General features: G+C 38.3%; 2 protein-coding genes across 3 annotated transcripts in view; one reads left to right on the top strand and one right to left on the bottom strand.

The window, feature by feature from the left end:
• Nucleotides 1-8,681, top strand: part of LOC107560726 (basic proline-rich protein-like) — an 18,592-nt gene extending 9,911 nt beyond the window's left edge. The window contains exons 2-8 of one of the 2 annotated variants that reach the window (XM_016244979.1): nucleotides 4,521-5,455; nucleotides 6,220-6,227; nucleotides 6,260-6,404; nucleotides 6,496-6,525; nucleotides 7,228-7,339; nucleotides 7,491-7,702; nucleotides 7,889-8,681. In XM_016244979.1, coding sequence (XP_016100465.1) covers nucleotides 4,521-5,455; nucleotides 6,220-6,227; nucleotides 6,260-6,404; nucleotides 6,496-6,525; nucleotides 7,228-7,339; nucleotides 7,491-7,702; nucleotides 7,889-8,083 — 1,637 coding nt within the window. In that variant the 3' untranslated portion in view covers nucleotides 8,084-8,681. The other variant, XM_016244978.1, reaches the window with a different exon arrangement.
• A 1,384-nt stretch (nucleotides 8,682-10,065) lies between these two features.
• LOC107560731 (muskelin) overlaps nucleotides 10,066-14,942 on the bottom strand; it is a 41,651-nt gene continuing 36,774 nt past the window's right edge. Inside the window, exons 15-18 of the mRNA XM_016244982.1 lie at nucleotides 13,492-13,631; nucleotides 12,626-12,728; nucleotides 12,350-12,404; nucleotides 10,066-12,220 (exon numbers count right to left, since the gene is read on the bottom strand). Of these exons, the coding sequence (XP_016100468.1) occupies nucleotides 12,099-12,220; nucleotides 12,350-12,404; nucleotides 12,626-12,728; nucleotides 13,492-13,631 (420 nt within the window). The 3' untranslated portion in view covers nucleotides 10,066-12,098. The remainder of the gene's footprint in view (nucleotides 12,221-12,349; nucleotides 12,405-12,625; nucleotides 12,729-13,491; nucleotides 13,632-14,942) is intronic.

Consider the following 14,942-nt stretch of genomic DNA (forward strand, 5'->3'; position numbering starts at 1 on the left):
CGTGTAGATAGGCAAGCATATATACAAATCATTTAGTAAGCAGAAATCCGAAATTTACCTTAACCTATTAAGTTAGAGGAAGATGTGACTGAATTGATGCTTGAAGAATGTACTTCCAGCAGCCATGATAAACAGTTGGCGGTTAAAGTTTTCTATGCACAATTTGATTTGACGAAAGTCACGAGACCTATTAGGCTACTATCTCTCTATCCAATCACGTTGATGGATTTAAATAACATTTAAATAAGCATGTAACGACCACAAACGGAGGAAAATAGCGGAGTAAAAGTACCGATACATCACTTAAAATGTACTCAAGTAAAAGTAAAAGTACACAATTTTTAAACTACTCAAAAAAGTACAATTACTGATAAAAACTACTTAATTACTGTAACGTTGTTACTTCACACGACTGCATATATGCCATTATAATTTGTTTTATTTTTTAATTGTACAGAATTATAAAACAAAACACAAATTATAATTGGGCCTGTTTTAGACTTTTCCTTATTTTTATATTTTAGACATCCATATGGTGATGAAAAAAAATTACTCGCCATCTCCTCATTGGATGTGCCTTTAGAGAGAAATGCATGGATTACATAATGAAAGAGTTTATATTTTCTAATTTGAATTATTTCATTTTAAAGTAGTAATTTAAAGCTTTCTATATATATTTTTATCATGTCTGTGAGGCGATTCGCTGAGTTTAGGTTCATCATTGTGAAACGCTCCTTTTCAAGACCGAGACGGCAGAAAGCGTTTGTTTTCTTTATTTTATAAAAGCACAACGTTTTGTTAATATTGTGAGTGCACACAAATAAAAGTAGACCTGTTACAATTTAAAATGATGTATTACTCTTACCTTTATGAGCAAAAATGACGTATTTTAAGTTGTTTCCACTGTTAGAAAAAAATGCAAGCGATCGCACTGGCGCCGCCATGTCCTGCAGAGCGTGCTTTAGCTTCAACTCTCTGCACAAAAGATTGGATATGAGTCTAACAGCGCACATTTGTCTAGTTTAAACATTTAAACTAACATTGTGATATGCTTGAACTGTTTTATATCTATAGATTTTATTTTAGGCAAGTCGTGATGATTTGAGAAGGCTAAATTGATCAAACATATAGGCTATGATCCATTCATTGTCTGCCGCTGCCACTTTTAAGTTACTTAAAAAAAATGAAAAAAAATTTAACAAACAAAAAAAATGCTCCAAACATTTTTCTAAATTAACTTTATAAAAAAAAATATATATATATATATATATAATCACTTTTCCATTACATACAAAACTGAACCATTACAAACAAAAAATGAACTATTTTAATAGCTGAAACAGTAGTATAAGCTTTTTTGGGAAAAGGGGACAAAAGATTGGCTAGGGCCTATATTTGAGGCCCGTGCAGGGCTCTAATCCACTTCATCCAATGCTGTTTTTTTCTCTGTTTTCATCTGTGAGCATGCTCTTCATATATTTGTTTTACCATTTTGATTTCTGAAGGATCATGTGACACTGAAGACTGCAGTAATGATGCTGAAAATTCACCTTTGCTTCACAGGAATAATAATAATAATAATAATAATATTATATATATATATATATATATATATATATATATATATATAATATAATAATATATAATAATCAATAATATTTCACAAAATTAGTTTATTTTTGTATTTTGATCAAATAGTTACAGCCTTGATGAGCATATTAAACTTCTTTAAAAACATTACAAATCTTACTGATCACAATCTTTTGAACGGCAGTATATATATATATATGGTTTGTCTTTGTCTGTACAAGATATATTTGTAAAATAATAATAAAGTAACTGTAATTCTTATAAACAATGTTTTAGTAGTTATAGAAATCTGTCAATTACCAAATATATAATTATGAATTTAAGAGCTGCAAGTTAAGGAAAGGCTGTTGTTTTAAGCCTCAAGAGACTATGAAGCAGATTTGGACACCATTGTTTTGGCATCTGTGGTTCCACCCATTAGAGTAGGTGTGTTAATTCCTAAGTTATTGTATGGAGTGTTCTGTCCAGCTCACAAAAAAATAACAGAGATAAATTCCCACTACGATGTGACTTCAAGACATAATAACAATTAAAGGTGCATAAATAATAATAATAATGTTTAGCAAAATAAAAACCAACAACATTGGTTCATTGTTATTCGATAACCACCTGAGACCTCAAGAAAAAGGGAAATTGCTCAACATTTATCAGAATCAGAATTCAGCTTTATTGCCAGGTATGTTCCACATACGAGGAATTTGTTTTAGTGACAGAAGCTCCACAGTGCAACAGAATGACAGTGACAAGACAGGACACAGATAATAAAAAGAATATACAAAATAGACAATGTACAAAATAGCAAAAACACAATATATAATATAGACAATTATGTATGTACAGGTATGATATTTGCTCATTTGAAATGTAAATAAGTATATGTTGAATAAATAAATGTATAATAGTGTTGTGTGTTCCACGTTTATTGTCAAGTATTCATGAGATGGATTGCCTGAGGGAAGAAGCTGTTCCTGTGTCTGGCTGTTCTGGTGCTCGGTAATGGCAACAGTTCAAAGAGGGAGTGGGCTTGATGTGAGGGGTCCAGAGAGATTTTGCTAACCCTTTTGCTCACTTTGGATGAGTACAGTTCTTGGAGAGTGGGGAGGGTTGTACCAGTGATTCGCTCAGCAGTCCTGACTATCCTCTGTAGCCTTCTGAGGTCAGATTTGGTAGCTGAGCTGAACCAGACAGTTATTGAAGTGCAGAGGATGGATTCAATGATGGTGGAGTAGAACTGTTTCAGCAGCTCCTGTGGCAGGTTGAACTTCCTCAGCTGGCGAAGGAAGTACAGCCTCTGCTGGGCCTTTTTAACAATGGACTCAATGTGATTGTCCCACTTCAGGTCCTGAGAGATTGTGGTGCCCAGGAACCTGAAGTCCACTATCATCTCCACTGTTTTGAGCATGTTCAGCTCCAGGTTGTTAAGACTGCACCAGACAGACAGATCTTTAACCTCCTGTCTGTAGGCAGACTCGTCTCTCTCCTGGATGAGGCCGATGACTGTAGTGTCATCTGCAAACTTCAGGAGCTTGACAGCGGGGTCTTTAGATGTGCAGTCATTGGTGTAGAGAGAGAAGAGCAGTGGGGAGAGGACGCAACCCTGGGGGGGGCCAGTGCTGATCGTACAGGGGCTGGATGAGAATTTTCCTAGCTTTACTAGCTGCTGCCTGTCTGTCAGGAAGCTGGTGATCCACTGACAGACGGAGGGGGGCACGGATAGCTGAGTTAGTTTGGACAGGAGGAGGTTTGGAATGATAGTGTTGAAAGCCGAGCTGAAATCCACAAACAGGATCCTCACATAAGACCCTGGTCTATCTAGATGTTGCAGGATGTTGTGCAGTCCCATGTTGACTGTATAATCCACAGACCTGTTTGCTCTGTAGGCAAACTGCAAGGGGGTCAAGTGATGTCCTTCAGATAAGCCAAAACCCGTCTTTCAAATGATTTCATGGCCACAGACGTTACAGCCACAGGTCTGTAGTCATTAAGTGCAGTAATTTTGGGTTTCTTTGGGACGGGGATGATGGTGGAGTGCTTGAAGCATGAGGGGACTTCGCACAGCTCCAGTGATCTGTTGAAGATCTGTGTGAAGATGGAGGCTAGCTGGTCAGCGCAGGTTTTCAGACAGGTTGGTGTCACACCGTCTGGGCCTGGCGCTTTTCTTCTCTTGTTCTTTCTGAAGACCTGATGCACATCATCTTCACTGATCTGAAGTGCAGGTAGCGTGCTGTCCGGAATGGTGTCATTCAGCCAGGTTTTCCTGAAACACAGAGCAGCAGAGTTTGAAAAATCCTTGTTTGTCCGGGAGAGCAGAAGAAGTTTGTTCCTTTTGTAGGGTTGAGAGCAGAGATTCGCCAGATGGATGCTTGGCAGCACCGTTCAAAATCCGCGCTGTCTGAGCTTCACGAGTATGCTGCTGCCTTTTTTTTTAAAGTATACAATAAATACTGCTGAGAAAAATTTGCTGTGATAATACAGGAATTAGAACCTTTCAGAGTGAAAAGCATAATTTAAAAGGCTTGGCTACATGATATTCACATACGAGAGGGAATACATGTAAAGACTGACTCTGTATAAATAAATTAAGCTCTTGCTTCTTGTTTATAGTGTCTATTACCAGATAAACATTCAGTAAAAATACTTTTAAAAATAAAAAAGTAGCTAAATTTTTGACTGAACACACAAGAAACTGTTTTGTTCCAATTACTGTTGCAGTAGCAATCAGCAAAGAAGCTACTTGTTGGCATGTATAAAAGCAGTTAACACTGCCTCTTTTTGACTCCAACATTTAAAAACAGTGTACAACACTGCTATTGTGTACCTATAATGTAGCATTATAGCAATTGCACAGAACCGATTAGAAATCTTGAGTTTGCAGACCAGTATTATCCTTATACTCTTTCTTAACTAGCAGTTTTCTTTGTTTCCCATAGGTGTCCTCCTGTATAGCATGTCATCCGCATCAGGCGCGCAACCCGATCCTTCTGACCCGGGCACTCAAACCGATCCGTCTGACCCGGGCGCGCAACCCGATCCGTCTGACCCAGCCGCGCAACCCGATCCGTCTGCCCCAGCCGCGCAACCCGATCCGTCTGCCCCAGCCGCGCAACCCGATCCGTCTGCCCCAGCCGCGCAACCCGATCCGTCTGCCCCAGCCGCGCAACCCGATCCGTCTGCCCCAGCCGCGCAACCCGATCCGTCTGCCCCAGCCGCGCAACCCGATCCGTCTGCCCCAGCCGCGCAACCCGATCCGTCTGCCCCAGCCGCGCAACCCGATCCGTCTGCCCCAGCCGCGCAACCCGATCCGTCTGCCCCAGCCGCGCAACCCGATCCGTCTGCCCCAGCCGCGCAACCCGATCCGTCTGCCCCAGCCGCGCAACCCGATCCGTCTGCCCCAGCCGCGCAACCCGATCCGTCTGCCCCAGCCGCGCAACCCGATCCGTCTGCCCCAGCCGCGCAACCCGATCCGTCTGCCCCAGCCGCGCAACCCGATCCGTCTGACCCAGGCGCGCAACCCGGTCCGTCTGACCCAGCCACGCAACCCGGTCCTTCTGACCCAGGCGCGCAACCCGGTCCGTCTGACCCAGCCGCGCAACCCGATCCTTCTGACCCAGGCCTGCAACCCGATCCTTCTGACCCAGGCGCGCAACCCGATCCTTCTGACCCAGGCGCGCAACCCGATCCGTCTGACCCAGCCGCGCAACCCGATCCTTCTGACCCAGCCACGCAACCCGATCCGTCTGACCCAGCCACGCAACCCGATCCGTCTGACCCAGGCGCACAACCCGGTCTTTCTGGCCCAGCAGCGCGACTCGACCCTTCCAAACAGACTATAAATGGCAAAGAAGCCAACACTGGGTCACCAAGTAAGTTTTCCTTCACATTGGTACAGTCTTTATAAAAAAAATATTAGATTACAACATAAATAGACAACTGCACAGACAGAACTGCACAACTTCAGCAGAAAATTCTGTCATCATTTATTCACCCTCATGTTGTTCCAAACTCCTAGGATTTTCTTTCCTCATTGAGCCACAAGTATTTCATACTTTACATCCGATAAAAGCAGCAGTAACCAGGAGGCATTCATGCTCCTAAAAACACAAGAAAGCAAACAGAGGTACCTTAGAGTTTGCATGAAAATTCATCCTATCTTTTTTATAAATGCATCTTATTGATCTTACTGTAAATGATTGAACTATACAAGCATTTCTATTTTCTTGTTTTTCTTTTTCTTTTTTTTGACCAAAATGTACATCTTTTGACCATTTAATGACCGTGTAGTTGTAATCAGTCATTTAGTCAGTATAAACCCCCACAATTTAAGGCAGTCTTGCATTCAGATCTTGAGTTCAATGCTCATCTCAAATTCCAATTAACTTAATTTCAACCAATCTTAAATTTCAAGTCACACAAATACTATTTACACTTTGACCTCTTTAATGCTACCTTTATGTTTTTAGCTTGACAGCCTTTTATTGTATGGAAAAGAACATTGTGAACAGCCTTCAGAATATATTCTTTTGTGTTTCACGGATGAAATAAAAACAAGTTCAGAATGACATGAGGGCCAGTAAAGGAAGACAGAATCTAATATTAGTTTGAACTACTAAAAAGTTTTAACTTCTCTTGTCTAAAAATTTTCAGCTAAATTGCTCACCACAGCATCACCAGATTCTACAACTACTATTTCTAAGAGTCTTCAGACACTGGAAGCACAAACAACCATTGCTCCGATCACAATAGCCCTGCTTCTGGAACCGCGTACACATAACGACAATACTGGGACTGTCAACATTCAACCCATATTCAGTCATGTAAAATATTTACATTCATGTATTTTTCTTATATATTGTTGATATATACTTATATAGTTCCTGTTGATCATGTTGATTTTCTCTTCTGCAGGATCCCTTTGATCTAAGCAGCAGCAGTAAGGTGAGTACATGAATGACAAAAACATCTATCAATAAAATGTCTATTTTTTTGTCCTACAAAGATATCAGTCATTGATCCCCAAAGGTCTCCTTACATCTATTTTTCACTGAGATGACAAGAAATCCTGTATCACCCTTTTTTTTTAAAAAGTGTGTTAAAGATTTATTACAAAAGGATGCCTGTTTCCACCAAAAAACAAAAACAAATAAAGGTAATTGTGAATATCCTCACAATTCAGACTTTTTCCCTGACAATCCTGAGTTTATATCTTGCAATTCTGACTTTTTTTTTCTCAAAGAGAAAGACAAAGTCATAATTGAGAGATCTAAACTTCCAATTCTGACAAGAATTGCAAGGTCATCTAGCAATTCTAAGAAGAAACATAGAAATTGTGAGATGAAAAGTTGCAATTACCTTTTTTATTCCGTAAAAAAAAAGAATTATGAGTGAATTCAGAATTCACAGAAGAAGAAAAAAAACAGAACTTCAAAGTGTAAACTCAGAATTTAGAAAAAAAGTAAATTCTCAGTGTACACTTTTTATCTCACAATTCAGAACAATGTATTAAATGGAGCCAGAAAACATTTCTTGGCCAACAACAGTATGCAAAGTGACCGACTTCACAAAACTTTCTCCTTAAAAATGATCAAAACATGCAACCAAACATGAAATGCTACCATTTTATTATTTTGTTTCGCACAGGGGAATGTCATCCGTGAAGCCTGTAAGACGCTGGGTCAGAAGATGAAAGGAAATTGCACCGTGATGGTGGAAATTAATGACAAGAAATTAACTGCAACAATAACAATAGATGGTGAGGGAAATGTTACGGCTTCCAAACAGATTAAAGCCTCATACAGAGGAACCACTGAAATCAGTGCTTGCCATATTGTGTTTGGTTATCTTTAATAACAATAAAATACTGAAAAAAATTTATAGTAATTCAATTGCTTTTCCATTTACAGCCGACCAAAAGATACCGCCAGAAAACTACAAACCTCTAGAACTTGTCAGTGGAGTTACAGACAATAATGCTTTACAGAAAGAGGATCTAAACAAGTACACGATACCAGACACGTTGATCGCCATCTTGGCTTCTTGTGGTGCTTTGGTGCTCATTCTGTGCTGCTTTGCTGCGTACTGCACTTATCATCGCAGATCCTACAGGAAGAACCAGGTAATGCTCAATTTCCAAACACAAAGATGAATCAGACTCACATTGCTTGATTCGGGTATTATTTTCAATAAATTTATCTACGAATGATGAATGTTCGGAATGATTCAAGTCAAAGTTGAAAGTTACGTTCTGAATTCCAAAGCGTTACGCGGTTTAACATCCCAATATGTACTCTCCCCTTGGCAGCAACACCTGACAGAAGAGCTGCAGACAGTGGAGAATGGTTATCATGACAATCCCACACTGGAGGTGATGGAGGTACAGCCGGAGATGCAAGAGAAAAAACTGACAATGAACGGGGAGTTCAACGACAGCTGGATCGTCCCCATAGACAACCTGCTGAAAGAGGACATACCTGGTGAAGAAGACACACACTTGTAATGGCATCAGATGAACCGTCTGGAGAAGGAAACCTGCTACTCTCATAACGGTAGATTGTGACCGGCCAGAATGTAGAGAAAGCAGAAATTGACAAAGACTATCAAATGTTTTCATTTGGTGCCCAGGTGTATATGCTGTAATTAAGTAGTTGAATGTCAAGTATGTGCTAGAAATAGCCGAAAAGTTTTTAGGTTTCGAGTCACTGTGCATGGGAAAGGGAGAATCTGTAAATGGAATGACAATGCACAATCTGTGGCCTCTCTTTGTGCCTTAACTTTGCTTCAGCAGGATTAGTTCATGCTTTAAAACAAATAGTTTTCTAATAAACAATTTGATGAACAAAATATCTAGCAAATAATAGGTAATATAGCCCATTTATGATTTCAAACAGATTTGGTCCAATAATTTTCAGTATTGAATGAAAAAAGAATTTAGGGTTTGCTCACCATCTTGGAACGTTTTTCCCGCTGCAATGCATGTTGGGACTGCTTTCTCTAAATGTGAAGCTGGCCAAAATAAGGCCTCGATTTCACTGCCTTTGCATTAGGAGTGTGTCTTATGATGCTGTCAAGCAATGCTAATTACTTTCTCTAAAAAAGAATATATATATATATATATATTGATATATTCAGGATTCAAGTTTCACAGATTCTGACCAGTGGATTTATGTGATATTTTCCATTTATTTGATTTTTAAAAATGATGTTATGGAAAGAACACTCACAAAATAGTTTCTACCTGATAGAACTGAGCATAAATTGTATTACTACCATAGAAATTTCCATCACTTTTCCCATGACTTTTTGAGGCCTAGAAATCACATTTATCCAGTGGAAACCTGTATTATTTTTTGAGCAGAATGTAATTGTTGTGCTTGTATATACTGCTTATTTTTATGCTTCTTTCATAATTTGTTCATTTTCTGATTAGGGAAGATTAACACTCATAGGCACCAAATTACACTTGGACCAATGGATAATTCGTCCTGGTAAATTAGACTATGGGTCAAAAGTATGTGACTCCATGATTGGTAGATAACTTTTTCATTATCTTCCATCTGCTCCACTCATGTCTCTGTGTTGGTAATCATGCCAGTATGAAGGTTTTTGGTCTTGTCAACCTGAAACATTTGACACTAAATCCAACACAAATCACTTACATTCTTTAAGTTTAGTTACAGGTAAAAAAAAAAATCATAATGTGTCATTGGTCACCTTTTTCTTTGAGGATGTTTTATTTAATTGTTTTAATGTTGATTTCACCAAAACAAAACATTTTTTTGTTGTATTTTGTGTAAAAATTGTATTTGCATGCACTACACAGATTTTCAATATAAGGGATTCACTGCTGTCTCAGTTTAGCTGTTGTACTTCCACCAAAGTATTAAGGTTGAATTTATAGTTGTATTCTGTTTTTGAAGTCAGTTTGTTGCTGTGTGCAAACGACAGGGGTCTGATACACTGGAAGCTTCATCTCTGTCAGATTGGATGGGGATGGCCATGATTTCTAATATAAAAATAATAAAAAGTTTTTAAAGTGCGTTTTCTTAAGTAGGTAACATGTCGAGGCACGTAATCTTAAATAACACAATGCATTTACTACTGTTCAAAGGTTTGGGGGGGGTCTGTAAGATTTTTAAATGGTTTTGAAAGTAGTTTCTTATGTTCACAAAAGTTCATTTATTATAAAAAATACAACAAACATTTACAATAATTACAGTGAAATAATTACAATTTAAAATAACTTTGTATTTTAATATATTTTTTTAATTGAATTTATTCCTCCAGTCTCATATAATCCTTCAGAAATCAGTCGCTGCTCAAGTAATATTTCTTATTATCAGCATTGAAAATGGTTGTGCTGCTTAATTGTTCTGTGGAAACCGCAACACTTTTTTTCAGGATTCTTAGACGAATATAACTTCCGTCTGTTTCTTCAAATAACGTTTTATAGGTCTACGTTAACGGAAGACCAAGACAATATTTAAGAAAACTTGAACAAAATACAATCTTTATTCTTTATGTACATTACATACAATGCAGTTCTTTAATAGGTTCTACACATTCATGAGAGCCACAGTGTAGTGCTGACATCTCAACGTACCCTCACGGGCTCGAAGAGATGAGAATTTCCAGGAGAGAAGAAAATAAAACGTCACTTCATCTCTGACACTGCAGAAATGTACACCGAAAGCAAGAAAACGTATTTGGCATTAAGTGCGACAAAAAGTCTCCGGTTGTAAGTGTCGATCCTCTCGTGTATATTCAATTTCATTGGTTTCATACTTCTTTTTTTCTAGGAACTTTCTTCCTGGCACAAAGACAATGCTAAATCTACGAAAGGCAAAAGTAAGCCCTGGTTTCCAAATCATAAACACCCAAATTGCTTTCACGCCAGGAAAGAAATAAAGAGCACTGAATCTTAGAAATCACAAATGGGCCAATCACAATCTTCCACACTCCAGTGCGCAGTGAGTGTATCTCCACAGAGCCAAATTACAGCTAACACTGAGTTCAGGGAATTGAGATATGAGATACACTTGGGAGGACACAATCAGCAGGGTGAAGCATAATGCACTGTCCTATGGTTCTTTGAGCCTTTGGTTTCTGCGTGGGTGAAGCCAAAACTACAGCAAATTTAAGAGCGATCCAATTACCGGAACATTTTTTTTGCAGGGCAAACACTTCCTACTCATGCACAGGGAGACGAATAACAAAAGCAACTGCTGTTAAACTAACACTACACAAATGGAGACCAAGTAAATGGAAGACTATCATCTAACACACTTTCATCTGTCCAGAATTTAAACAATCCGGAAGCTCATACGGAATGAAGGGCACATATAGACGTCTCTATGACATCATAGCGATAGACATAATATTCAGGGCTCAAGTTCACCAAGACATAATAATAATAATAAATAGTGAGGGGTCTCTTCTGTCTTCGGTGTCCCAATAAGGGTCCTTTGAATTGGTACCAGTAAGCTGAACAGTCTATGTAACAGGACTATATTGAGTTCAGAAGAAAGCAGCCACAACCTGAAGTAAACAGCAATCTATACTTCAAAAAAATCAAATCATCCATATCTTCGGTTTGTCTAATTGCAGCAAAGTGTTCGCTAATCCATTCGCTAATGGATACAAGTGTAATGACCTGTTAAAGTACAAAGTGTTGCCATGAAGCATCATAATATTTGCGTTACTACACACACACACACACACACACACACACACACACACACAGGAAAACAGTTGTTGTGTACATATATGTGTGCATGACACCTCAAACATGTCACTACATTCCTTTTAAGATCTGTGGATGAGAACTTAGTTATGGAATCGGGCGTTTCATCACTATTAAAGAGTCAAAGAAAGCACTAATGTCATGGCAGCATCAAATAGCAGCAGTGGGTTTAGATGGAAGCCAGTATTGAGAGTGAACAGAATTGAGAGTGAGAGAACTGACTCTAGAGGGCGCTCTGATCTTTGCCTTCGGCCTCCACAGGCTCAGCGCACATGTATTTGTCCATAAAAATTTGATTTAAAATCAGGCAAAAAGGAACCCATGATGATCATAGTTCATAAATCAAATCCACCCCTTTATGATGTAAACTGTTCGGATTTATAACTCACCTACATTTCAACCTGTATGAAAGAAAATTTGAATGATAAACTCAAACAGACCTGAAAAACTAAGCTTAAGTTTGTTTAAAAAAAAAAGAAAGAATAGGCAAATCAACTCGGTGCACAATTTGGCAGATATGCAAATTTAAACCTAAACCTTTTTAAAATAAAAAAATAAAAAAAGCACAACCCTGGCACTCCAGAGTAGAACATTATATTTCTGCATTTTAAGTAAATCTCAGTGACGTTTAAGTGGCATTACTTCTGTAGGAGGAAACACAGTAGGTGGGCACGGCACACCTCAGGTGGAAAATGTAGAAAAATAACTTCTGTTTTGGGTGGGAGGAGTCTGAGAGGTCTAAAGAGGGTGTGGTCTACTGAGTGGGGTGTGGCTACAGGGTGATGAGGTCGACAAGGTTACCCTTGGGCGGGGTCATATTGTCAGGGAAGAAATTGACAAGTGTGTCGAACAGCTGTGTGCGCTGGGCATACGTCTGATCCACATCTGAAAAGCCTGTGATGAAGAGAAGAAAAAAATGATTAATAAGAATCAAAGCACATCGGAGAAGCTTCTGCACTGATTTCCACAGTTGTAGAAAAACGTGATTAGAGGACAATCATGTTCATCAAACAGTGCTCTCACCTAGAGGAATGAAGTCTGAGCTGGATTTGAACAGAGCAGAGGGTAAGAGCTGGAACTACAGGGAAAAAAAAAAACACACAAAAGCACTTTTAATTATGTATTGGACCTAATATATTTTCAGTATCTGACATGATATTTGCTTTAGTTCAACTGAAATCAAACTATTAAAATACATGTAAATGCACAAACGGACTCAATCAACAGCAAAAGTTTAAAGGTTTGTTAATTACAAGCTTAATCATTAAATGTAACAGTTTCTTTTTAGTGGGTACTGACCTCTTTTGTCTCATTGGGGTCGGTGTGGTCCACGGTAAGGGACAGATCATTCTGTAGGTATTTAAGTGCATTCAAGGGCTCGGTCTGAGCCTTCTCCTCAAACCTGCAAACACACACAAGGCAGCAAGCAGAAGATAAACATTTGCCTTAAATTCTGCATTCTTAAATGTAAAAACAGATATCCTCAAATTTGGCTCGCGAGATCCACTTTCCTGCAGAGATTAGCTCCAACCCTGATCAAACTCACCCACCTGTAAGTTTTTCTAATAATCCTGAAGACACTGATTAGCATGTTCAGGTGCGTTTGATCAGGGTTGGAGATAAACTCTGCAGGAATGTGGATCTCGCGAGCCAGATTTGAGAATCCCCAGTAAAAAATTAGGACTTTAAATTAGTTTTTTATTTCTAGGTACACTACTATTCCATTAAGTAACCAAATATGGCCACCAGATGGCACTAAAAGTGCAGAAATCGCATGCACCAATGGAAAACTACTACTGTAATTTAATCACTAACTGCAGTGCTGCATGACACTGCAATTACATAATACAGCTGGGTCCTAAAGGTTTACATTCAGATCACTGCAGGATCAGAGCAAGATCATGTTCTTCATATTAACATTCGACACAAAGTATTTAACATGGAATAGATATCTAAACACTTTCCTAGTGACGTTTGGAAACTAAGAGCATCTGACAGTTTTTTTTTGGCTTCAGACAGAGAGAGACCAGACGACCTAATTCAGTAAACATTATTCTTAAGCACAATTTTCTAATTAAGAACTGTGCGGTCAGAATAATGAGTCACTGAGCAGCAGATTGTAACAGGTGAAGCACCTTTGTACTCATATGAAAGTATATTTGTACCTGTATTTGCGAATGAGGTATTTGCAGTGTCGAAGCAGATATTCTTTGGAAGGCCGGCACAGCTTTAGGGACCAGAAATCATCCAATCTCATTTTGGGTGAGCTGGACTTCCCTGGGTTTCCACCGAAAAGGTAATGCACCTGTGTACCATATCATCATGTCAATCCCCTGCTAATTGCTTTGATTAATCAGTACAGCAATTAAGGAAATTAGTGTTTTATCAGCTCAAGCTGTCAAAGTGCCGGAGGTAAATATAATTTACATTTAGATGTCTCTACAAGTGTTCAAAAGTTACAACCTTATAATTTGAAAGCTGCTGCATCTGGTAATTTGCAATCATAATCAGTCTTAAAATAAATTATTTTATTGTGTTAAATATCACAAAATAAATTATTAAATAGCTAGTTAATAAGACTTCAATGGCCTAAATTTATATTAACACTATTATTAGTAGTAGTAATACCATTAATACTAAAGTACAATATAATATACATTTTTACATTATATATTTTTTAAAAAGTATAAACATTTTATTGAAGAAACCTGAAGTTAAAATGAATAATATAATATATAATGTAATAAAAATTATATATATAAGTTAAAGGATATTTAACAAAACAAAAAGATTAAAAAAAATTAGACCAGTATTAAAGGGGTCATATGATGCGATTTCAAGTTTTCCTTTCTCTTTGGAGTGTTACAAGCTGATTGTGCATAGATAAGATCCCTGAAGTTGCAAAGACTAAAGTCTCAAAACCAAAGAGATATTCTTTATCAAAGTTAAGACACTGCCACGCCCCCCTAAAACGGCTCATTCTAACACACCCAAAGTTAAAGGATATTTAACAAAACAAAAAACAAAAAGATTAAAAAAAATTAGACCAGTATTAAAGGGGTCATGAGATGCGATTTCAAGTTTTCCTTTCTCTTTGGAGTGTTACAAGCTGATTGTGCATAGATAAGATCCCTGAAGTTGCAAAGACTAAAGTCTCAAAACCAAAGAGATATTCTTTATCAAAGTTAAGACACTGCCACGCCCCCCTAAAACGGCTCATTCTAACACACCCCCAAATATCTTCTAATTCACTATGTGGAAATATTTGCATAATGCCGCCCAAATGTGCACGCAAAGAAAGAAGGCGTGGTTTCAGTAACTGCAGTTAGTGTTGAAGCAGCCATGTCAAGGAGACGCAGTGTGTTTCTAGGCGAAAGAAAAAGCACTTTATTTGGCCTTCGTAGATGCATTTAGGAATCTTTAAGATCACTTACAACAGAACAGCAATGCATTTTATGGACGACCGTTTCGTGAACCTAGGAGAGGAGGTAATTCTGACTTTGCTATGACAATCTGATGCTTCTGAATCAGCTTACGGTTTTGTTATTAGTTTAAGTAAGTGAGTAAGTGAGAGAGAGAGAGAGAGAGAGAGAGAGAGAGAGAGAGAGAGAGAGAG

This window comes from Sinocyclocheilus grahami, unplaced genomic scaffold (genome assembly GCF_001515645.1).
Source record: "Sinocyclocheilus grahami isolate Dianchi unplaced genomic scaffold, SAMN03320097.WGS_v1.1 scaffold740.1, whole genome shotgun sequence".
In the NCBI taxonomy this organism is placed as follows: Eukaryota; Metazoa; Chordata; class Actinopteri; order Cypriniformes; family Cyprinidae; genus Sinocyclocheilus; species Sinocyclocheilus grahami.